This window comes from Urocitellus parryii, chromosome 3, assembly GCF_045843805.1.
Source record: "Urocitellus parryii isolate mUroPar1 chromosome 3, mUroPar1.hap1, whole genome shotgun sequence".
Taxonomy (NCBI): domain Eukaryota; kingdom Metazoa; phylum Chordata; class Mammalia; order Rodentia; family Sciuridae; genus Urocitellus; species Urocitellus parryii.
This window is the reverse complement of record NC_135533.1, coordinates 205051121-205074856: the sequence shown is the minus strand read 5'-3', so window position 1 is coordinate 205074856 and position 23736 is coordinate 205051121. Positions and strand designations below refer to the sequence as shown.

Sequence of the window (23736 nt, the reverse complement as noted above, 5' to 3'; positions counted from 1 at the left end):
TCACAGCGTCGTCCCATGGAGGGGCTGTTGCCGGGCACATCCCGGCCCCCTTCCCAGGGCTGCCGTGAGCATCGTGGGCCAGACGTCTTCCTGAGCGTGAGCATCTCCCCTGAATTCCTGGACAGGAACCGAGTCAGGGCGCGTGAGTCACCATTTCAAAGCATAATTGCCAGACCCCCCTTTCCCGCCCTGCCCAGTGACATAGGGCCCCCCCACTCCCTGGTGCCCCCTGGGTGTTCCTGGTGCTGCTCACACCCGGCTGGTCTTCTGCTTGTGGAGGACGCCTGCCCCCATCTCCGTGGCCAGGAGACACAGGCCTGGGCTGAGGGACAACTGGGTGCTGGTGCCGGAGCTCTCAGCCTCGGTCCCCTCTCAGGCCCAGAGGCTGGCTCTGTCCAGGACTCTGCACGGTCACTTCCTGGCTGATCCCTCCTTCCTTGCATGTGTGGCTAGATTAGGACTCTGGTGACGCAGGAAGTGGCCGAGCCGACCCCTCCCCCTCTCCAGTTGACTTCGTCCTCCCGGACTCCAGCTGGCCCTGGTGCCCCTCCTGCTGCCAGACCTGCACCCCACCACAGCGGCCAGCCCCGACCCCAGGGCCCAGCCCTGACCCCAGTGTGGGGCTCCCCCACGCAGGACAGGGGGAGTGTCTGTGTGGCAGGGACACCGCCGAGTGCCACCACCCACCTGAGCCTGCTTTTCATGTGCACAGAGGGTGCCCATCGGGTAGTGCATAGTGTCCCCACAGAGCGCCAGGAGCAGGGATGTGGGGGCTGGAAGGGAGGGGAGGGGACCCTGGAAGGGTGACAAGGTCCCTCTCCCTCAAAAGTCAACCAGAGTCACACCTGGGGTCCCAGGCGGAGGGAGGGGCAGGAAGCAGCAGAGGGGCTCTGAGAACCAGGCCCAGGGCCGCGGAGGAGCCCTGACCAGGGCCCCCATGGCAGAGGTGGCCTCCTTGGGGTCCCTCGGTCACTTTCAGCAGACCCGACCCTCACAAGGGGGCTCCCCCTGCGGCCCCTCACCTTGACCCTGCAGAGGACGAGTGGGACAGCCCTGGGGAGGCAGTGACACGCTGGGGCAGTCCCCAAGAGGACTTGGGGTGCTCTGGGGAGGGGGTTGCTCACCTGCTTTTGACCTCTGACCCAGCAGGGAGGCTGGGCTCTTGTCCTCCCACCACAGACAGGAAATGGGGGTGGCCTCAGGAAGGACTGAGTGCCCTGATGGGGCAGGGACGTGGCAGGCCAGACTGCCATCCAACAGGAGCTGTGGACGTGACTGGCCAGCAGGATGTAGCCACTCGGCCCGCAGATGCTTCCTGGGCTGGACAGCTTGGGGGGAGCTGCGGCCGGGTCCCCCTCCGTCTCGCTGGCCCAGCACCCAGGAGTGCCCCAGCCCGGTCCTGAGGACTCCCACGCCTCCCACAGGCTCCCGGGAGCAGCTGGGCCGTGGGCTCGGGGACGGCCGGATCCACGCTCCGGAAGCAGAGGGGGTGGGTGCGAGGCAGGAAGCCAGGAGGCAGGCAGCACTCAGAGCTGGAGCCGACCTGCGGGAGCATGCGGGGGCTGCTGCTGTGGCCCCTGGTGCTGGGGCTCGGCCTGGTGGGCGACAGCCAGACCCCCAGCATCTACGACGAGGGCGGGAGCACAGAAGAAGGCGACGGTGAGCCACCTGGCCCCCGGGGTGAGGAGCGGGCGTCCGGCAGAGATGGAGCTGGGTCCCCAGAGCTGAGGGGGAGATGGGGATCGTGGGGGCACTATCCGCCCAAGGCCACCCTCTGTGCTGGCCTTGGCCCCGCCAGGCTGGGCGCTGTTCAGAATTGTCCAGCTTTATCCTGCCCTCCCAGGGGATCCTGGGGGCTGGGGCTGGGACGTTCTGGCACCCACGGCCCCAGGGGCTAGTGGGGGTCTGGGGTGAGGGACACCTCGGGCACCCGCGCCCCCTCCCTCCCTGGGAGCCCTGGCTGACGGCGCGTCCTCTCTCCCCCAGAGGGCACGCTGGGACCCTTGCCCAGGCCCGGGGAGGTGGAGCCGGACCAGCCTCACCTGCGCAGCTTCCCGGGCCAGCCCTGCGCCAATGACAGTGACACGCTGGAGCTCCCAGAGCGCTCCCGGGAGCTGCTGCTGGGCTGGGTGCCCACCAGGCTGGTGCCCGCGCTCTACGGGCTGGTCCTGATGGTAGGGCTGCCCGCCAACGGCCTGGCGCTCTGGGTGCTGGCCACGCGGGTGCCGCGGCTGCCCTCCACGGTGCTGCTCATGAACCTGGCCGCTGCCGATCTGCTGCTGGCCCTGGTGCTGCCGCTGCACCTCACCTACCGCCTGCGGGGCCAGCGCTGGCCCTTCGGCGAAGTCACCTGCCGCCTGGCCACAGCCACCCTCTACGGCCACATGTATGGCTCTGTGCTGCTGCTGGCCGCCATCAGTGTGGACCGCTACCTGGCCCTGGTGCACCCCCTGAGGGCCCGCAGCCTGCGTGGCCAGCGCCTGACCGCCGGGCTCTGCGCGGCTGCCTGGCTCATGGCCGCCGTCCTGGCGCTGCCCCTGACCCTGCAGCAGCAGACCTTCCGGCTGGCGGGCTCCGACCGGGTGCTCTGCCACGACGCGCTGCCCCTGGGCGCCCAGGCCTCACACTGGCGGCCGGCCTTCATCTGCCTGGCCCTGCTGGGCTGCTTCCTGCCACTGCTGGTCATGCTGCTGTGCTATGGGGCCACCCTGCGCACCCTGGCGGCCGGCGGCCAGCGCTACAGCCACGCGCTGCGGCTGACCGCCCTGGTGCTGGCCTCGGCCATGGCCTTCTTCGCGCCCAGCAACGCGCTGCTCCTGCTGCACTACTCCAACCCCAGCCCGGACGCCTGGGGCGACCTCTATGCCGCCTACGTGCCCAGCCTGGCCCTCAGCACGCTCAACAGCTGCGTCGACCCCTTCATCTACTACTACGTGTCCCTGGAGTTCAGGGACAAGGTGCGGGAGGGGCTCTGCTGCCAGCCGCCAGGGGCCACCACGGCCTCCAAGGCCTCCGGGGAGGTGGGCAGCTCTGGGTCAGGCACCCACTCCTCTTCAGTCCCGTGACACCCTCAGGAGGGTGGCCAAGGGGGAAGGGGCCACCTGGGGGAGCCAGGGTGTCCCCCCAAACCCACGTCCTTCCCAGAACCTCGGAGCATGACCTCACTTGGAAATAAAGTCAGTGTAACTGTCCTTAGTTATGATGAGGCTGCGTTGGAGGAGAGCTGGGCCCTCCGCCCAGTGGCTGGTGTCCTTCCATAAAGGGGAGAGGACACAGAGACCCAGGGAGAAGCCCTGTGACAAAGGAGGCAGGCTCGAGTGACGTGGCCGTCGAAGCAGAAGAGGGCCTGGGGCAGGCCGCCCGCACCCTCTGGAGGGGCCAGCCTTGCGACACCCTGCGCTTGGGTTCCGGCCTCCAGAACGGAGACAGTGAATCTGTTGTTTTTAAGCCACTTGGTGCCTTTCACAGCGGCCCAGGGACACAGGGTGAGGCTAAGTGCAGACTCCCTGCCCAGCCACTTCCCAGCTCAGCTCTGTGGCGTGACACTGCCGTCACCAGGTGAGGTGGTCCCCTGTGAGGGGGGGACAAGGATACTCCCCGAACCATCAGAGTGGGGTGCACCCTTGCTCCCCAAGTCCACCACAGCAAGGTCAACCTCCCGCCGTCGCCGTGGCTCCCGGAGACCTCCGCCCAGTGGTCCGACTTCTCTCTTCCCTGATGCTGACCTCACCAGGACAGAGTGGGATGACGGGAGGGTGGACGTGTGCTTGGCGGCCAGGGCCAGGGCTGCCAGCCACAGCCTGCTCTGAGCTGTCGGGAGGACCAGGGGCCACACGGTGCCTGTCAGGGACAGGCCAGTCCATCGCTGGACTCCCCACTGGGTCTGTCTGACCAGCCCGGCTTTGGGCCGCTGGCCTCAGGTGCACGCCTAAGGCCATGCACTGAAGTGCTCCAAGACGTCCCCACTGGGGAGCTGGGGTGACCCTCACAGCTTTACCATTTCTTCCAACCACACGTCCATCTGTGAGGATCCTGGGGCACGCGTTAGACCCCAGGACCCTCCCCCACACACCCACTCTGGAAGGCCAGGCCCAGGGCCCCTGGCCATCACCTGGCCACTCTGCTCTGAGTGGCCAGCTGCCGGGCCCTGGGTGTGAGGAGCTTCACCCGCTGTGTGGCCCCAGGCTCCCACTTCCTGCAGGAGGCTGAGGACGGCCGTGAGTCTGGAAATCAGCTTTTATTTTTATCAACAGGCCCTACAGAGGGGGGGACAGGGCTCGGCCTGGGGAAGAAGTCTGCTGGCCTGTCCCTCGAGGGCTGGCAAGAGCAGCCGGCGCTGAGAGGTGGGGACCGCCAGGCCGGAGCCTCAGAGCCAGGGAGGGGTCTGTGCTACCCCCTTAAATCAGGGAAATGCTGGCTGAAATAAATACCGTCTTGAAAAGGCCCAGGGGGACAGGAACGGGCACCCCAAGGCCACCAGGAGCAACAAGATGGGACGGGCAAGGCTGGGGCGGCAGAGGGTCCCAGGAGGCAGGCAGCTCTGAGCACGCAGCCTCCTCCCTGGGGCAGGGTCCCCCAGAGCTGCTGGGAGAGGAACCGTCCCCTAAAGGCCAGGGGCTGGGGACATGGGCTGTGGAGGCCCCAGGTCCCCCAGCCCCGGGAGCAGAGCAAAGTGCCTTTGCCAGGAGCCGCGGTCTTCCCGCAGGGCCCCTGCCGTCCAGGTGCACTTGGAAGACGTCCTGGGCCAGAGCAGAGGGGGCAGGGAAGCCATCGTCCTGGCACAGCCCGAGGTCCAGGTCTAGAGGCTCAGCGGCCTGAGAGCCCCAGAGAGTCCAGGGCTCTGTGTGTGGGGAAAGGTGTCTTGTGTAGTTCCAAAGTCACAGACGAGGGACAGTGACGCTGTCTCCCTCCTCTGGTCAGCTGCGTCTTCTCAGAAGAAGCCTCGGGGGCCACGACACCTCCCTGGATGTCCCTTCTCCCAGGAGCAGAATGTCAGGCTGTGGCCCCAACCCAGAGCTGGGAGTGGGCACCTGGATGTCCACCTGCAGCTGTGGAGGCCGGGGAGCGCGGGGACCCCAGCCACTCCAGCCGTCCCCGACCATGCTCAGGGCTCCCCATCCTAGGGCGGGCAGGTTCCGTCATTCTGTCCACCAGACTGGAGGCAGGGTCACAGGGGGCTGGGGCGGACCCCTGCCAGGCAGAGTCACGGGTGACAGGGACCAGGCAGGCAGATGGCGCCATCCTGCTTCGAGTGTGGTGGCCGTTAGGAAGAGAAACCGCTCTGGCTGACCAGGAGAGAAGGAGACACTCCCTAGGGGCTGCCAGGCTCCTGGGGCACAGCCCTGTCCCCTTCCCACACCTGCCCCAGGAGGCTCCCTCCTGTCGCTTCCTCACTTTTTTTTTTTTTTTGAGATGGGGTCTCACTGTGTCGGCCAAAGCAGCCTCCAGCTCCTGGGCTCAAGCCATCCTCCTGCCTCAGCCTCCCAGGCAGCTGAGCCTACAGGCGTGTGATACCATGTGCAGCTCGAGCTATGAACCCCCTCCCTCAAAAACAAACCAAAAAACCCCACCTCTCCTAAGGTCCTAGAGAGAACCGGAAAGTAGCCACTTAGGGAAAGTTTAAAACTGTGCATTAGTATAAAGGATGGTCAGGAAGCACAGATGGACATAAATGGACGTCAGTGACTTCAGACTTTCTGTGTTTGAGGTGAAGTGAATCCTACAGTAATGCTAAGTAGACGGAGAAAAGCTCCAGGACGTGCATTAGGATTCCCAGAGCCGCCCGGCCCCACCCCTCGTGTGTGCTGCCAGTGATCACACCCAGGGTCTCGGGCACACTAGGTAGGTGCTCGGCCACGGAGGGACACCTCTGGCCCTACAAAAAAAAAAATCCTAATGCTAAAATCAAAAGCTAAGTTAAAATGAAAATTCAAAAAGATATATCTGATTAATTGAACAGAGGACACAGAAGCAGAGATAAACAAATACTGATGGCGCCCTCAATAATTATATTAAACCCATTATGTCCCAGTGTCCCTTTTATAGGACCCCCCTGAAAAATATATATATATAAAAATGGAAACTTAAGTGGAACAACAAGTGTCCTTAGGCGTGCTAGGCCACGGAACTCAGCCTCTGAACTGGAAACCTAAGCCTCTTCTGGGTGGAGTTTTCTGTCACCCGCACCCAGAGGTTCCTGGTGCTGGAAGCCAGCTCAGCTGAGCCTGCAGCCCTGGAGCCTGGCGGCCACCCCCAGCCCTTCTTCCCCCACCTCACTTGGAACATGGGGCTGGCGTCTGATGTATGTTGAGCAGGTGGAGTTTAGAGGAGATGGATCCCCTCCACTATCCCCAGAAACTTGTGGGGTGACCCTGTAATTGAGGTCCCTCTACTGCCTGCAGGGGCAGTGGAGGTGGGCCCAGTGCTCACCTGCCCTCTGCCTCCCCCTCAGCCTCGGGGGTCCAGCGCAGGGCTTCGAGGCCAGCTGCGCTCAGCCTCTTGCCCTGCTGTGCGTGTCCAGGGCCCAGGAGGGCTGGGTCGTCATCGTAGGAGTGGGACGCAGAGGCTGGTGGCTGCTGCTCTGGAAGGGAGGGGGGGGCCTGGTCCAGGAGGTGCTGCAGGAAGGGACGGGGATTGCTGGCGGTCCAGAGGGACACAGGGTGAGGGAGAGGAGGAGGTACATGCTGAGCCCAGAGTGACAGAGGGGGAGGAGAAGGCCCCAGACCAGAGAAGAGGGGACACCCAGGGGCAGACATGGGGAAGGAGTGCAGAAAGACTCCAAGGTGAGATGAAGGTGGGAGAGACTTAGCAAGACAGAGGGCAGGGTGCAAACAGAGATGGCATGGCAGCCAGCCAGCCAAGGGACAAGGACATCCACCTGGAATCAAAAGACAGAAAGATGGAGATGGGGGGAGGAGAGGTGGGAGAGGCGAGGGAGCCTGCGTCCGGGGAACCTGTGAGAGGCTGACTGGTCACCAAGGTGGAGTGAGGCCGGAGGAGACCCAGAAAGAGCTGCACAAAAACGCGGGTAAGTAGGAGGGAGGTGTGGGGAGACAGGAGGGCGGAAGCTAACCAGGAGCACAGCGGGTGGGTGAGCAGCGGGCAAGGACAGGTCAGGGGCGGCACAGGCAGGCGGAGAGGGGAGACGGGAGCAGGAAGATGAAGGGGCTAGGGCTGGAGACCAGGGGGAAGGTGGTAAGAAAGAAGAGGTCGATGCCCACAGCTTGGGGCACAAGGTGGGGCCCCCAATTCCAGGCTGCAGTGGAGTCCTCACCGAGGGCGCAGAGACCCGGGGGCGCGGGTTCCAGGTGCGCGCGCCGGCGGCAGGCGGCCTCCTGCAGGTGGCAGGCGCTAGTGTAGACCACGCCATCGGAGCCGCACACGGGGTCCGCGTGGGCGCCACAGTCGCGAGCGCAGCCGCAGCGTGCAATCGCCGCCCCCTCCTCAGGGGCCACCGCGGGGCCCAGCTCGCCCGGGGACCAGCCTGGGGGACGAGGTAGGGTCTGCTAGGCACGGTGGACCCAACCCAGACCTGGTCCGCACTGACTTCCAGGCCTGGGGCCAGGACCACTCCTCCCACAGGGTGGAAGGGAGCCGACGGTGGGAGACCCGAGCCCTGACACGGTGGGGTTTCAGGCAGGTATTTGCCTGGCACTTAAACATTTTAAAAATGCTTAAGTTAAAAACGGTCCAAACCCATCCCAAGCGGTTTGGAAATTTTTAAATAACTGTCCTAAGAGACTCTCAGCTCGACTCAGCCTTTTGCTGAGGCTTCCCTACGCCACGCACGAAAACCTACAGGCTGTGGGTGAGAAAGGTGACAAAGGCACTCGGTGGGCGTCGGCCACTCGGTTCTGCCCCGCACACACTCTCGCCCCGTGCTCTTTCATGCCCCGCCCCGCCCTTTCGCTCTCACCCCTCCAAGCCACGCCCCACCACGCCCCTCCACAAGGCAGCCCCGCCCAGCTCAGCCCCGTCTGCTCCGCTGCCCCGCAGCGCGGGCTCCACGCCTCTACTGTGCTGTCCCCTGCTACATCTGGCGACCCCTTCTTTCTCTGATCTCAGGAAGAGGCCCTTCCTGGAGCCCGCGGGGGTGGGGCGGGGTGGTAGGAGGTCAGCAGTGGGCGACAGTGGCCTCGCGACTCACCGCGACTCTGGGCTGGGGCGCGCTCCACCTCGTTGCACGCGGGGCCCGCGCACAGCTCCCGGGCAAGTGGGCTGCGCGCGCTGACGTTGTAGAAGCGCGTGGCCTGGAAGGCTGCGGGGCGGAGGACGGCGGGTTAAGAGAGGCCGGGAGAAGGGCCAGGCTGGGGGTGCGGGCGGCGCTGGCCTACCAGGCTCGTAGTAGTCGTACACCGAGACGGGCAGCGCCGAGGTCCTGCCCACGACGTACTCACGGAGCGCCTGGAACTTCACGCACGTCAGGCACTGGCTGGGGATCTGCGGGGACAGTAGGCAGGCTCAGGCCCTGCTGGACCACCGGCCCAGGGGGCTGCTCTGTGATGCCTCAAGCGTGGGTCCTTCCTGGGGAAAAGTCTCGGTTGAAGCTGCCTTCAGACCCCTCCCTCTCTTGTGTGCGCGTGCACGGGTGTGTGTGTGACACTGAGTGCGTTCACCAGGCTGCACACTCGCCTCTTCTCGGGAACACTTCTGCCCCCCAAAGGGAACCCTCCCTATCAGCTGTCACTACCTGTTCCCCTCCCCCAGCCCCTGGCAGCCACTAATCAGGATCTCTGTGGTTCTCTTGTTCTGGACATTTCATGTCAACAGACTCCTCCGTGAGTGGCCTTGGTGTCTGGTTTCTTTCCCACAGCGTGGGCCAGGGCTTCACTCCTTTTTATCAAAGAACAACATTCTGCTGCTCCCCTCCCCGATTTTCCACCAGGACCCATCCATCCATGGGGCACGGAGCCTTCAGCACCACCAGCTCTGCCTGCAGCTTCGCCCAGCGTGGCTTCCGGGCCGTCAGAGAGCTGCGGGCAGCCACGGCAGCCTCGACCCTCAGCAGCAAGCCTGGCTCCCCAGCTGGCCGTACCTCGTCAAAGTAGAAGAGGACCCTGCGTCCGGCCACCTCGTACCTCTTCATCCCGATGTGTCTGTCAAGGAGCAGCTGTCCAGCAAGAGGGAAGTCAGGTCCATCCTGGAGGACCCTCTGCCCCTCACTGGTCACTTCTTCCCCTGGCCATCCAGCAAGCCCTCATGGGCCAGGATCTAGGTGGGCCTGGCTGGACCTGGGGATGATGGTCAAGCTCTCCAGGCCATGATAGCCCCTCAGAACTTCGGAGAGGGACTCAAGATGGAGCACATCTGCCCAGAGCACCATCCTCCTGTCCCTCGGCCTCCCCTAATTCAGCCCTAGACCCACCCGGGTCCCTGATACCTCCCCCTGCCTCACCTACCACGCAACCTGACCCTCGGCCGGGTCTTCTTTTCAGTGTTTCACTAACACCACCCCCAACCCAAGTCCCCCAAGCCACCCCTCCTGGTCACCCACCCAGTTCTCGGGGTTCCCCAGGACCGTCTTCCCGCCTTACACTCCCACACTGCAGACCTCCTCCGCCCGAGTGCTGGCTTCTTGCTCCTCTTCCCCAAGCCCCAGCCTGAGCTCAGCTGTGGCCTCACAAGACAGCCCTCTCCCCACCCCTTTCTTCCCCTGCAAAACAGCCACCTGACACTGGTCTATCTCCCTCCCCTCCAGAGCCCATGCACCCTGGCTACAGTCCTCCACGGCATCCAGAATAGTCAAGGTGGTCCCTGGGGGATCTGCCTCCAGGAAGAGCCCCCTCCCTGCTCCACCAGTCCCTCCGTCCCTCCGGAGGCCGATGACCCATCTTTGCCCAGACGAGCAAAATAAACTAAAGCAGAAGTCAAAACGACCCACAAAACTGTGCAAACGGCTTGGGCTACCAGCCGTGGCCTGAGGTGCTCCGGCCCTGCCCCCTCCCTGCTCAGAGCCCCCGCCCCCGGCCCTGGCCATCCCCCAGCAGCACTCCTCACCTGCTCCAGGCTCTCCACGTCAGCCCGGAAGCCGGACAGCAGGGGCACCTCCAGGACGGCCATGTTGGAAGACCCTGTGTGCAGCCACCTTCCCAGAGAGGGGAGAGGGGCGGGGACCTGAGGAGGATTCATGGTCCCCCGTGTCCCCTGGAGCCCATGGCTGATGTCCTGTTGAGGTCTGCCTTGGGCCCGGCCAGAGTAAGGCCCGTCAGCTTTGTCAGTCCATTTTATAGTCTGGACACCACGGCCACAAGGAAAGGGCCTCACCCAAGTCTCCCCATGGGGGACCGTGGCCTGTCCCACACCCCACCCTGGGAAGCAGCTGGGGGCCCCACTTGGGGTGTGTCCCATGGGGCAGCAAGAGCCCAGATGCCTGACCACGCCTGCTCAGCCGGGGACCGCAGGCCGTCACTCCCCAGCTCCTGCCCTCACTCTCTCCTTCTGTGGCTTGGGCTCCCTGGGGGCTTGTCACCTGCCAGGTGCTGAGGCCAAGGACCGGGAGGCCGAGGTTCAGAACAGAAGGCAGGCTGTGAGCCACGGGCACACAGCCCCTGGGGGGCGGGGAGGCCAGCCCTGTACCTAGGTGGCCCACAGCGGGACCCTCCTAACACGTCTCAGGGAGCAACCAAGGGGTCCCCAGCAGGGCTGGGGGCCAGGCTGTTGGGTCTGGTCCAGCTTCACCCCCTGCCCCGCCTGCATCCCGCGTCTCACAGTGGACCCAGCGCCTGGTCCTACTCACCAGACAGAACCTCCTACGGCAGGGGCTTGGACATGTGAGGGTTAAGGAGGGGCAGTGCTGGGCAGCTCACGGGTGCCATGGCAACACTCATCATCCACCCACCTCTGGGCTCCCGACCTTCAGGGAGGCCACCTTCATCTCTGAGGGTGAGGGTCCACTGTGGCTGGGTCCCAGGCTCCCGTCAGAGACCAAGGGCCCTGGAGCTGGTGTCAGGCGGGGACCAGCGTGCCAGCCTCCTACGGCTGTCCCCACCCAGCCCTCCTGCTCTGGTCGTCCCTGGGGGCTGCCGTGTCCAGTCAGAACATCTCCTTTACTTACTTTCATGTCAGAAACCGTCCCTGAGCACTGGCCTGCTGGGAGCCAGGAGCCAGAAGGCCCCTGGGGACAGGCAGCCCTCTGCCCGCAGGGCAGCCGGGGCCGGGCATGCGGCCTTACCTGGCACACACCTCCAGCGTCACCTTGTACTCCTGGTGGTGCTGGTCAGCCGCGGGGTCGTCATCGTCAGCCAGGGGCTGCTCCCCACCCCGCGGGCCCCCAGCCGAGGAGGCGGGCACAGGGGACGGGCGCCCCTCAGCCTCGAGCTCCTCCAGGCGCACCAGCAACTGGAAGGCAGGCCTGGTCACAGGGTCGGGCACGTGGTAGGTGACATCGATCTGGGGGTGTTAAGGACAAGCTTAGGGACCGGTCCCTGCCTAACAGGCATGGCCTGGGGGAGGAGAGAATGGGGTGCTGGGGGAGGTAGGAATGCCCAAATTAGGACAATGACCCTGCGACAGTTCCAAGCGCGACCCCTTTCCCTCTCAGCCTGGGAACCGCTGGCGTGGGTGCGGGCTCAGCTGTCGGCCCGGCTGCCTCTTTTGGGTGCAGAGCCAGGCTCACTACATATCGGGGTTCTCCTGTCCCCTGGGGAGTCTGTGCTCCCCCTGGGGGGGGCTGGGAGGGCCGAGGCCAGCGAGGGCCGTGGAAGATGGCTGGCTTTCCAACCACCAGCCAGAACTCGGGGCTCCCCGGCCCAGCCCAGCTTGGGGCCAAATCCCAGGAAGTGCTGGGTGGTGGGCTGAGGGTCGAGGGCCAGGCGGACCCCCTGAGCGTCCCTGTTGAGGCCACTCAGGAGGAACAGCCTGTGCCCTGGGCAGGGCCTCCCGTGGGTGGCTGGGCTCTGCTTGTGGTCAGATTGACCGGGTAAATGGGTTTTCCTGAGGGATCGCCAAAGACCCTCCCTCTGAGGGGACCCGTGGCCACTTCTCTTGGTCAGGTGGCTGCAGCGTCAGGGCCCAGACAGCTTCTCTGGAGTGTCTCGAGACGCTCCATGCAGCCCGAGCTGGGCCCAGCTGGGAGCCCCAGCCCGCCAAGCCTCACCTGCAGGAGGCAGCAGCCGTCTCCCCTGGCGCTCACGAACAGCCCGGTCGGGAGGCTGGGGATCTGGAGAGGGAAGAGCCCGTCAGGCCGCCGCCTCCCCGCCAAGACACAAACCCGGCTCCAGGAGCACGCACCGCCGCCGTCTGCAGAACCTTCCGGTTGGCCCTGTGCAGTGTGAAGGTCTCCTGGTAGTCCAGGTTGGTGGAGGCCAGGGAGACCGTGAGGTTGACACCGCCAGCATAGGACAAGATGGCGTACTCTGCCAGGGCCTGCAGGGCCACGCAGGTGTCCTGAGAAGAGACCGCTGTTAGCCCTGGGAGCCAGCGGGCCGGCCGCACCTTCCAGGGAGGCCTAGCCAAGGACAGGGGCACCCACGGGGATGGGATGACCCAACCAGGTGACAGACCCACGGACCTGGGGACCCCAGGAGAGTTGGGTAGGTGTCCCCATGGAGGCAGGGGCTGGACTCCCAGAGGGTCCAGGAACACCTGGCCCTGGCCCCTACCCACTGTCAGGTTCTGTGACCCCCAGGCTGCAGCCCTGCAGTGACCCTGCCCAGACCCAGTGCCCCCTCTGGCCCTGCCCGGCTCACCTGAGTGGAAGAGAAGCCCCCAAGGGCATTCCGCTGCTGGGACAGCCACTTCACGGCGGGCAGGGCGGCGGCCACGTCACCCAGGAGGGTGTAGGTCAACAGGGCGTAGGCGGTCATTTCCACCTCTGCTGAGACCACTGCAAGGGGACAGGCCAGCTGGGCTCCTTCAGCACTGGCTCCCAGGTCTCAGTGCTCCAGAGGCACAGGGGGCTGGGACAGCCAGTACCTGACCGAGAGACCCCATCCCCGAAGCTCAGGAATGCGTCCTTGTCCACGCCTCGGGAACCTGTCAGGCTCCAGTGGGTGACTCCATCTGCAAGGACAAAGCTAGTCTGGAGCCACAACCCGCCCAGCACGCAGCCCGACATCCCCTGAGGAGCATCTGTGTGCCTGGGATCCAGAAGAGATCCTGGGGGACTAGGCCTCAGTGGGAGGAAGGTGCCAAGGGACAACCAGCCGGAACAGGAAGGGTCTCATGGTTCCATCTCACATTTTCAAACACAGAGCAGCGCAGGCTTTCTTGCCCTGGCAGACATCACTAATCAATGCCTGCCTCCCCTGGTCCTGGCAGACGTCACTAATCAATGCCTGCTTCCCCCTGACCCTGGCAGACATCACTAATCAATGCCTGCCTCCCCCTGGCCCTGGCAGACATCACTAATCAATGTCTGCTTCCCCCTGGCCCTGGCAGACATCACTAATCAATGCCTGCCTCCCCCTGGCCCTGGTAGACATCACTAATCAATGCCTGCCTCCCCCTGGCCCTGGCAGACATCACCCATCAATGGCCGCCTCCAGGCTGGGTACTGCTGCAGCCCCAGATGTTTCCACTGGGGGTCCAGGCAACCAAGGTGTCAAGGCCCTCAAACCTGGAGAGAAACCAGCCCTCCCCCCAACTTCCCACCCTCACCCCTGATCCTAAGCATTTGGTCTTAAGTAGACGACGCCATTGTTGACTTTAGAATTCTTCATTTTAGCCTCTTTTTCCCACAAGGACTGAACGCAATTCCTGGGCTGATGGAGGGGGCAGCGGCTGCGGCTGAGGGTGGGATGACCGAGTGGGTGGGGGAGGGGACTTGGTGGGGGGCATCCGGACAAGTGGGGGCTTGGTGACCGGGGCTCTCTGAACACAAAGGTGATCATTTTGCATTTGGAGGGACTAACACCCCAAAGATGGAAATGCTTCCTTCCCGGGGCTCACCCACCAGTGGAGGGGAGAATGGGGGGTCTACCTGTGCCTGCCCAGCATCAGAAGTTTGGGGGATCTCCTGTCGAAGACCCACACACACTGCCCTCCCTGGGGGTCAGCATCCCCCATTTCGCAGGCCTAGGAAGCGCTCAGGCAGGCCCAACCTTGGACAAAACACTGCATCTACAGAGTGGCCGGCTGGCGCGCTCCTGGGTGGACCATTCTACACGCAAAGCCATCGAGAGTGAGCTAAGACACCTCCTGAGTTGCACGTGAGCGTCCAAGAGCTCAGAGTGGGCTGTCCCACACGGTGGCCTCCAGGTCGGTGGCCAGGGAACACCTACCCTGCGTGATGGCGAGGCTGCGGAGTCTGCGCAGGGCCTCAGGGGCTGCGGGGCTGCGGAGCAGGGTCAGCGCGTAGGCGGTCAGAGCATGGCTGTAGGGATCTGTGGCCAGGGGCCCCCTGGACTCCAGGAAGCGTCTTGCTTTGGCAATGGCGGCCCTCTCCTCCTGCAGAGTGGAGAGACACCGGGAGCTCGGGCTGCAGCCCCTGCTGTCAGACCCCACCGCCTTTCTTCTCTGCCTTTGCCCCTTTTTCCAAATGGAGTCTGGGCGGGATGCTCAGGGATACGCCAGGTCAATGCAGAGACCCTACCGGGAGCAGGCAGGGCCAACCCTGTCCACGCCCACGCATGGCCAGGGCTTCAGGAAGACATCTGGCCTTAAGACCCCCAGCCCAGGCCCTCTGCACCCTCCAGGCCTCAAATCAAGAGGTGCCTCTGCAGAGAAACCGGCTGACCTCTTCCTGTGCCCTAGAACATGACCTGCAGGAAGACACCGGCACAGCCATCACCAAGTTCAGAGGAGCTTCCCGGTAAGATGGACTCACGGGAAGAGTGAGTGGTTAAAGCAGGAACCAATTCAGCCAACGAGCAGAGATGCTCTGCTGGCCCCTGGTAGAAACCGGGGAGTTAAGATAACGCAGCATTAGTTAACTGCTGTGGTCACAGAGAGAACGCGTCCCCAAACCTTTGATCCTTAGACCAGGACAAAGCATGGGAATCGCCTCTAGGTGTGGGTGAGATTTAGCTCCCCAGAGAGGAACCGGGAGCAGGACAGACTAGCCAGAGCCCAGGTGTGACCCACGAGTCCAGAGATGCTGACATGGGAGCTGCCCCAGGCCACGTGGGCAAGGATGCTATGAAAATGTCACCGAGCTGGGAAGGATCCACCCTGCCCCATCTGCTCCTTAAGCCAAGAAACTCCATTATTTACAAACAAGTGTTCACAGCCAGGCTCAGAGGGACCAGGTCTTTTTTTTTTGGGGGGGGGCGGGGCAAGCTCATCTGATTCCAGTGCAGGTGCTGTGGGTTGGATGGTGCCCCAAGAGATATATGTCCCCTGGAACCTGTAAACGTAAACGTAATCCAACTTGGGCAGCCTCTATTTTGGGGGGCAATGCTGGGGATTGAACCCAGGACCAAACACATGCTAGGCAAGTGCTCGGCCTAGCGTGATCTTATTTGGAAAAGTCTTTGCAAATATCATTAAAAATCTTGAGATGAGATCATCCTGGCCTAAAGTGACCCTAAACCCAAAGATAAGTATCCTTAGAAGGGGAGAAGACAGACATCAGCATACTATAGTGACGCAGCCACATGATGTGGGTCAATACACAATAGCTAAGCTATGGAACCAGCCTAGGTACCCTTCAGCAGATGAATGGATGAAGAAAATGTAAGAGGGCTGGGGATGTGGCTCAAGCGGTAGCGCGTTCGCCTGGCCCGGGTTCGATCCTCAGCACCACATACAAACAAAGATGTTGTGTCCGCCGAGAACTAAAAAATAAATAAAATTCTCTCTCTCTGTCTCTGTCTCTCTCTCTCTCTTTCTCTCTCTCTGTCTCCCTTTAAAAAAATGTAAGACACACACACACACACACACACAGAGGGAATATTACTCAGTCACAAAAAAAGAATGAAACTGGCATTTGCTGGAATGGATAAAACTGGAGACTCTCTCGTGCTAAATGAAATAAGCCAATCCAAAAAAAAAAAAAAAAAAAACAAAGGCTGAATGTTCTCCCCGATGTTCGATGCTAACACACAAAAGAGGGATGGAGGGAAGAACAGAAGTTCATTGGATTAGACAAAGGGGAATGAGGGGGAGGGGGAGGGGAGTAGGAAAGACAGTGGAACGAATCAGACAAACTTCCCGGTGTTCACATGTGAATAAGCGGGTACAACCACAGGAACAGGAAGTCACACCCCGTGTGTGTATAATATGTCAAAATACACTCTACCGTCACGTGTAGCTAAAAAGAAGAACACATAAAACAAGAAATGAAGTCACTAAGATTTAAAAGAAGAAGAACAAGGGGAGAAGACACGGAGGAGGCAACCTTGGGGGCATACACTGGAATGACGTGGCCACAGCCAAGGGATGTGCAGAGTCACCACAGGCTGGAGAAGCAAAGGAGGCCACTCCTGAGCGCCCTCAGGGTGGGGTGGCCCTGCTGGCCCCTTCTGGTCCTGGCACTGGGACAGCAGGTCCTGCCTCCGCCACCTCTGGGGCTCAGGGCCCCGACCCTGGGGGGAATTCACCCTTTCCCTGGGGAAGCCCCCAGATCAGGGAAGATGGGGTTGGGAGGACCTGGAGAAGGCAGAGGGAGATTTTTCTGAGAAATGGGGTGTCCTGCGGGTGGGAGGAGGTGGAGGGCACAGAGACAAGTCTGAGGGCACCCCCCACCCAGCAGAGCCGCCGTCTGTGACAGTCCATGTCCGCAGACCACCTGAATGTCAGCAGGGAAGCACGTGACCCAGGTGACCCAGGGCAAGGCCTGGTGGTGACCCGGCCCTGGGAACATCGGCCTCCCTCTCCGCAAGCTCCTCGAGTCTGGGGCTGGGCTGCGGCTCGGTGGTGGCGCGCTCGCCTGGCAGGCGTGAGGGCTGGGAATGTCCAGAGTCACCACAGGCTGGGGACTGTCTCATCCCTCCTTTGGTGAGAAACAATCCTCTCTCACATTTCACATGGCCGCTCCATCTCAACATTTAGGTCTCAACTTTTTCTTCCATTCCACAGATATTCATGGGACACAGACTCTGTCCAAGGCAATGCACTGCCTCCTGAGTATATTTAGTAATAAGAGAGAACCCCTGCCCTCTGAAGGCTTCCATTTTATCAGAAGGAGAAATGCCACATCTTCAGAGAGCTCTTCCCTGACTGTTAAGGGGTCGTTAAGGTAGGGCCCCATGATGGGATCAGTGTCCTTATAAGAAGAGTCACCAGAATGCTCAGTCTGTGTGCGTACACTAGGGAAAGGTCAGGTGAGCAAGGCTGACTCTTAGTTACTCACAATATTTCTTTTACAGTGTGGAGATGAACCCAGAGTCTCAACCCAACTAGGCAAGTGCTTGATCACTGAGCTACACCCTCAGTCCTAAAGATCCTTTTTTATTTTCATCCTATTCGTACCTATAAATTTCCTATGGAAAAGGGCTCCCTGGATGCCCAGCATAGAAAGTGGAAAAAAAAAGAAACCCTCACCTCACAGTATGTGTCCTAAAGCACAAAGTGAAGATCTGATAACTTTCAGGGGAAAGAAAAATCCATATTCAAAGGAAAAGTACTCAGAATGACAAGCAACTTCTCCACAGAACACTGGAAACTAGAAGAGAATGGAATGGAATCCTGTATCTTACAGGAAAGTGAGGGCCAAGAGAGAATTCTATACCCAGCCCAACGACCACTCAAGTGTTGAAGCAGGATGAGAGTATTTTCAGACATGCAGGACCTCAAAAGTTTACCTCCCAGTACTTTTTCTCAGTACAGCAGGCTCTCCATATTTGCAAGTTCTGCATCCATGGATCCAGCCAACCAGGAATTAAAAAAAAAAAAATGGGAAAAAATCCAAAAAGCAAAACTTGAGTTTGCCACAGGTCTTGAAATATTCTGAATCTATGCAAAAGAACCGATATATAGGCACTGCGTGAAGTATCATAAAGAGATGATCTAAAGAATAGACGAGGATGTGCACAGGTTCTCCGCCAGTGCTATGCCATTTGATAGAAGGGACATGGATTTTACATCCCTGGATTTCGGTGTCTGTGGAGGGTCCTGGACACTGAGGGACAAGAGGAAGTCAATGAAGGAAGGAGGCAGAAACAGAGGACGGAGTCCAGCAGTCAGGGCAATTACGGCGCCTCAGCCAGCACGTGGCTCCCTCTACCTGGAGTGACCGCCAAAGGCACAGGAAGGGACATCAGGAGAACACACTTAAGAGACGACTTGATCGCTGCTAAACTTCCAAGGGAGATTTTTAGAGGTGACATAGGAATGTTATGGATTGAATATTTGTGTCCCCCAGAATTCACATATTGAAGCTCTAACCCCCAATATGATGATAGTAGGAGGAGGGGTTTAGAAGAGGTCGTTAAGGTGGGGCCCCATGATGGGATTAGGGTCCTTAATGTCACCAGAATTCTCAGTCTGTGCGCATACACTAAGGAAAGGTCAGGTGAGCACACAGTGAAAGGCAGACACCCCCGGAAAAGAACCATCACCAAGAACGGAATCTGCCTGCACCTTGGTCTTGGACTTCCCAGCCTTTAGAACCCTCAGCAATAAAGGTCTGTTGTTCAATCCACTCAGCCAGGCAGGGACTGAAACCACCAAAACCATTAGCCAAAATAAACCTTTTCTCTTTATAAGTTAATTGCCTCAGGTGTTTCATTATAGTGATGAGAAACTAATATATACTTCCCAACAATTCTCACCCCCATGGTTACCACAAGGTATCTCTTTTCTGCTCAGGCTGAGAAGTTGGATGTTCTCAGTGGATGAAAAGTTTGAAAGAGCCTCATTCATGAGTAAGAGAAATGAGGAAAAATAAACCCTGCCATGCGGGGGGGACCTCCCACTTGTTCCTCCAGCCCCACCCCTGGCCCCCAGTCTCCCAGGACTCCACTTGGGCTCACCTCGGACACTGTGCCAGTCTCCAGGAGAGCAGCCACCACGTAGGCCGTCAGCGGGACTGTACCGTGGATCCCACCCTGCAAGAGGACGCTCAGGCCTCACCCCTGTCCCCAAGGGGACAGCCCATCTCCTGCCAGAGTCCTGCCCCCGCCTTAGCCCCTGCTCCCACTGTGACCCTGCCCATCACCCAGCACCGGCCCGCCCTGCTGAGCCTCAGCCTTGCTAGGGCCCGGCCCCTCCCCCATCCCCAGCACCCCTGCCCAGACCCGGCCTCTGCCCAGACGCCCCCTCTACCTAGACCTCGCCTCTGCCCAGAACCTGCCCCAGAAAGGCCCCGCCCTGCCCAGGCCCCGCCCCTGCCCAGACCCCGCCCCTTGCCCAGACCCCGCCCCTCGCCCAGCACAGGCCACGCCTCCACACACCGCCAGCCCCGGCCTCCAGTCTTAGTCCAGCGCTTCCTTTAGTCCTGCTTCCAGGAGCAGGACGGGGTGGACAGGCCGCGAGGCCACTCACCTGGATGTCCTTGTTCAGGATCCTGCCCACCACGGGGAAGGCCCCGTCAGCTCCCTGCTGCTGGATGATCCAGCCCTTGGCAGCGGCCAGCTCCTGGGGGTCGATGAATATGAAGCTCCGAGCCTGCGCGAAGGACTTCAGGACAAAGGCTGTGAGCCTGCAAGAGGATGCGGTGGGGCTGGGGGTGTCACCGAGCAGGGTCACCTTCCTGGGGGCCTCTGGGGATCAGCCAGACGTACACAGGTTTCTGGGGAGGGGGGCAGGTCGCCAAGCTGGGCCCCCTGCTGGAAAGGGCTCAGCGGCGTGTCCCCCCTCGCCCCCAGCATTGCTGAGGGCAGTGGGCGCTCTGTCTGTCCATGAGGGACGCCGTATCTTTGGCCACGCAGAGGAGCCCGGGTGAGGGTGTAGGGTTGGCAGGGGAGACCCAGGCTGGGTGGGCCCCACGGTGATGCCCAGGACTGCTACGGCTGGAGCACCCCAGGGCATGTGGCCAGCTGGCCCAGCTCCCAGTGGGTCCTTCTGTGCTGGTGGCACCCCAGGCCAGGGACCCTGCTCACCAGCCACCTCCCCGCACCCCCAGCCCTTGTGAGTGGTGGCCTGGCCCATGACCTCTCCCTGCCCAGTTCTTCCTGCCCCGGGTCACCCCCATTCCTGAGCTCAGAGCACCCAGGGGCCAGCGAGCAGGGGCTGGGCTCCCATCACCAGAGTAACAACAGCAGAAAGAGTCCCAGCAATGACACTGCCGTGCCCAGCCCCGGCCACCCTGCCTCTCCCCGGGGAACCCCAAGGCGGGGACCACAGCTGTCTGTTTCCCATGGCGTTTCCTGCCACCCTCCCCAGGTCTCAGAGCCTGAGTGTCCGCGTGCCCGGGGGGGGGGGACTCACCACATGCTCCCCGACGTGTCCCGCTCCCCGAAGGCACTGTAGGATCCGTCCTGGTGCCTGTAGGTCAGCTGGCGCTGGTACCCTACGGGAAGAAGGGTACCGGTTCTGCTGAACAGCTGCCCCGGGGCTGCCTGCAGGGCCCAGGCCTGGCACCCCCCCACAATGCCACCTCACGTCTGGGGCTCTGGAAACCGTCCCCAAACCACAGGTCAGGTCCTTGAAACTGTCCACACCCACACCTGGGTCCCTGAAACGGACGCTCACACTCCTGGGCCACTGTGACCTCTGCCTCATTTTCTAACGGCCTCTGTGGCATTGTGGGGAGGTCACATGCCAGCCCTCAGTGGTGCCCAGGTGACCAATGAAGTGTACCACCTCGAGGTGGCACCCTGGTTCCTGGGTGGCCGGTGTCCACCCCCTCCCAGGCCCACACATCCTGAGCGCCTGGCCTTCTGAGGGCCGTGGCCTGCTTCCTGGAGCCAGACTCTGACCCTCTGCTTCCATCTGGGAGTTGAACGCTGACCATCACATGTGAGTCCCTTTCCCGTCCATGAGGACAGGTGACTCCAGATCACCAGAGCCACCGAGGAGGGCTTCCAGCGCAGCAGAGCCACCGCAGCAGAGCCACCGCAGAGCCAGGAGTCGGGACCCCCGTCTGGCCCCTGGAACCCGGGTGCCCACGTGCCTCTGTTCCCTCCTCCGAGGGGGGCCCGGGAGCTCTGGGTTGGGCACATGTGGGTCCTTCCTCCACCTGGGTCAGGCTCCCCGGTCACTCCAGGTCCAGCCCCAGGGCAGAAGCAAAGCCCAGGAGACCCCAGGACCTTGCCGTCAGCTGACTTAACTCCCTCGTGACACAGACGGGGAGCGGGGCACTGAGAGGGACCGTCCTGCCTGAGCACAGAGCGGGTGCCCGGGACAGGAGGAAGGCCCAGCTTCTACCCAGAGGGGACAGGCCTCAGATCCCGGCCACCACACACCCTGGGGGCCTCCTTCATGGGAAAGGAAGAGGCCCAGCGCTGTCCTGTTTATCCCTGAAGATGCCCGCTGTCCTAGGCACAAACACAGCTATTGGGCCAACTCAGAGCCAACGGTAATGACCACACTGAGCTTTTCATTCCCAAATTCAAAAAATTATGTGGTTATATGACTTTTGTTGTGAGATAAAAATCTCTATTAAAAAAAAAAAGACACTTGCTCTCCTGTGGCCAAGCACCAATATAAAGAGTCGTCCTAACAGCACAGCTCCAGGCTCCTGGGGACAGTGACCAATTGGGGCCGCCCTGAATGGCCTCCTTGGCCCACTGCACCTGGCCTGTAGCCACCCCCAGAAGGCTGCACCCACTCCCAGCGGAGCTCTCCCCCTCCCCTCTCCCTCCCCTCCCCCTCCCTCCCCTCCCCTCTCTTCCCCTCCCCCTCCCCTCCCCTTCCCCTCTCCCTCTCCCTCCCCCTCCCCTCTCTTCCCCTTCCCCTCCCCTCCCCCTCCCCTCCCCTTCCCCTTTCCCTCCCCTTCCCCTCTCCCTTTCCTCTCCCTCCCCCTCCCTCTCCCTCCCCCTCCCTCTCCCTCCCCTCCCCCTCCCTCCCCTCCCCTCTCTTCCCCTCCCCCTCCCCCTCCCCTCCCCTTCCCCTCTCCCTCTCCCTCCCCCTCCCCTCTCTTCCCCTTCCCCTCCCCTCCCCCTCCCCTCCCCTCCCCTTCCCCTTTCCCTCCCCTTCCCCTCTCCCTTTCCTCTCCCTCCCCCTCCCTCTCCCTCCCCCTCCCTCTCCCTCCCCCTCCCCCACCCCTCCTCCCTCCCCCACCCTCTCCCTCTCCCCCTCCCCTCCCTTCCCCCCTCCACCTCTCCCCCTCCCCCAGGCAGCCGGGCCCCATACCCTGGATCAGGTAGTCAGTGGTGTCCCTCTCCACCTCAGGGCTGAGCTGCTGGGTTTTCTGAAGATACCTCAAGACAAAGACATTGGGGGCAAAGTGGATCATGTTCTGCTCTCCACAGCCAAAGGGCAGGCGCAGGAGCTTGTTGAGGTGGTTCAGGGTCGGCCCCATGACGTCGCCTGCAGGAGAGAGGGAAGGGCTGGGCTGGAGGCCTGCCCAAGTGTGCAGCACAGGAACGGCTTCTCCCAGGGTGGGGCCAGCTGCTCCAACACTGGACACCAACCTCTGACTGCCCGTGCTGCCCTGTGGGGCCACCCAGATGGCCTGGTGTCCCGGCGTTGGTGGCCACCTGCCTCTCTCACCTGCATGCTTCTGTGTTTCCTAGCTGTCACTTGGATGGGCACTCTCTAGTTCTTCACTCTTTTGAATGTTTTTTTTCTAGGTTTTAAAATAGATGCATCTTAAGGCTATAAATTACCTGCAAAGTGCAGCTTTAGCTGCATCCCACAAATGTCAGGAAGTCAGTGTAGCCATTCTTGTTCCATTCTAAAAACTTTTTTATATTTTCCAGAAAAATGTGATTTTTCTCTTTAGCCATGAGTATTTTAAAGATTTTTTTTAAAGTTTCATACACACCGGATATTATAGAATATTAGTGCATTATAATGTTCTTTCTCTCTCTTTAAATTTCTGGTCTTCTGTTCTCTCATCCCTTCGGTATTCTGACATCCTCTCCTTGACCTCTTTGTCCCAGACCCTGCCAATAGGCCCCCTGGGATAAGTGCTGTTCCCTGAACTTACCTCCTTTTCTTCTTCTTCAGCTTCCTCATGACTCACTAAGGCTGCCATTGCCCCTGTGCCTCTTCTGTGGCCCAACCTGACGGCTTCTTCATAACCCTCCTTGGGTTCCCATCTTCCTCTCCACTTTTCTGTCTCATCTGAGCTGAGGACCCTGCACACGGGTCTTCTGCGCTGCTGCTGCCCATCTGCTTCCTCACACACCTCTCACCCACATCTGGCCCACCCTCCCCTTTGCCCCTGCCCTCCCCCAGCCAGGCTGTGGACAGACACCTGTGAGGGAAGCAGCTGCCCGCTCAGACCCAGGGATGGCCCCGTGGGGGACCCCCAGGGTGAAGGCCTCGCCGTAGCTCTCCTCCACCTCCATCTTCCGCCAGAGGCGGAACTCGCCCACAGAGCCCCAGCCAGTGGAGAAGCCAATGAACCGGACCTCCGGTGGCCTCGGGAGGGCCCAGGCCACGACAACGGACTCGTTGGACGGCTCTGGACCATGGCCAACCTGGAAAAAGAGACCCAGGCTCCTGGACGCTGGCAGGAAGCGTGCAGTGACATTCCGTCACCTGTGAACATGGTCGGGGCCTCAGCCACACCCCGGTGTGAAGCCGGGTCCTCGGGGAGTCAGCAGCAAGGGACACCAGAGGTCATCCTGTCCCTGGGCTTCAGGAACTTCTGGGCCTTACAGCTCCGCTCCCTGTACCTGGGACGTCCTCTGCTCCTGTTTTACCAGGTGAACTCCTATTCCTACTTCAAAGCCCAGCTTGGCTGTGCCACTCCCCCAAACGTGGTGCCAGCTGTTCCTTTTCTAAGTCCCCTTCCTGGGCCCACAA

The 23736-nt window shown here is 61.4% G+C and overlaps 2 protein-coding genes across 2 annotated transcripts in view; one reads left to right on the top strand and one right to left on the bottom strand.

The window, feature by feature from the left end:
- The first annotated feature begins 1552 nt into the window (after positions 1–1552).
- F2rl3 (F2R like thrombin or trypsin receptor 3) lies at positions 1553–3123 on the top strand. Its single transcript, XM_026390048.2, has 2 exons — positions 1553–1659; positions 1987–3123. The coding sequence occupies exons 1-2, from the start codon at positions 1554–1556 to the stop codon at positions 3063–3065; spliced, it is 1185 nt and encodes a 394-aa protein (XP_026245833.2). The 5' UTR covers position 1553; the 3' UTR covers positions 3066–3123.
- Positions 3124–4603: 1480 nt separating this feature from the next.
- Positions 4604–23736, bottom strand: part of Cpamd8 (C3 and PZP like alpha-2-macroglobulin domain containing 8) — a 63928-nt gene continuing 44795 nt past the window's right edge. Inside the window, exons 25-42 of the mRNA XM_026389883.2 lie at positions 23183–23408; positions 22114–22290; positions 20248–20329; positions 19363–19519; positions 18852–18926; positions 14220–14385; positions 12913–12999; positions 12687–12823; positions 12229–12384; positions 12095–12157; positions 11171–11388; positions 9997–10084; positions 9035–9109; positions 8334–8439; positions 8147–8257; positions 7274–7483; positions 6430–6580; positions 4604–4739 (exon numbers count right to left, since the gene is read on the bottom strand). Coding sequence (XP_026245668.2) covers positions 4604–4739; positions 6430–6580; positions 7274–7483; positions 8147–8257; positions 8334–8439; positions 9035–9109; positions 9997–10084; positions 11171–11388; positions 12095–12157; positions 12229–12384; positions 12687–12823; positions 12913–12999; positions 14220–14385; positions 18852–18926; positions 19363–19519; positions 20248–20329; positions 22114–22290; positions 23183–23408 — 2421 coding nt within the window. The remainder of the gene's footprint in view (positions 4740–6429; positions 6581–7273; positions 7484–8146; positions 8258–8333; positions 8440–9034; positions 9110–9996; positions 10085–11170; positions 11389–12094; positions 12158–12228; positions 12385–12686; positions 12824–12912; positions 13000–14219; positions 14386–18851; positions 18927–19362; positions 19520–20247; positions 20330–22113; positions 22291–23182; positions 23409–23736) is intronic.

What these genes read in the sequence shown, in the direction of transcription:
- F2rl3 (XM_026390048.2), top strand. Translation starts at nt 1,554, where the DNA reads ATGCGGGGGCTGCTGCTGTGGCCCCTGGTGCTGGGGCTCGGCCTGGTG. An exon ending in GAGCACAGAAGAAGGCGACG is followed by an intron (nt 1,660 to 1,986) that starts GTGAGCCACCTG and finishes TCTCTCCCCCAG; the next exon opens with AGGGCACGCTGGGACCCTTG.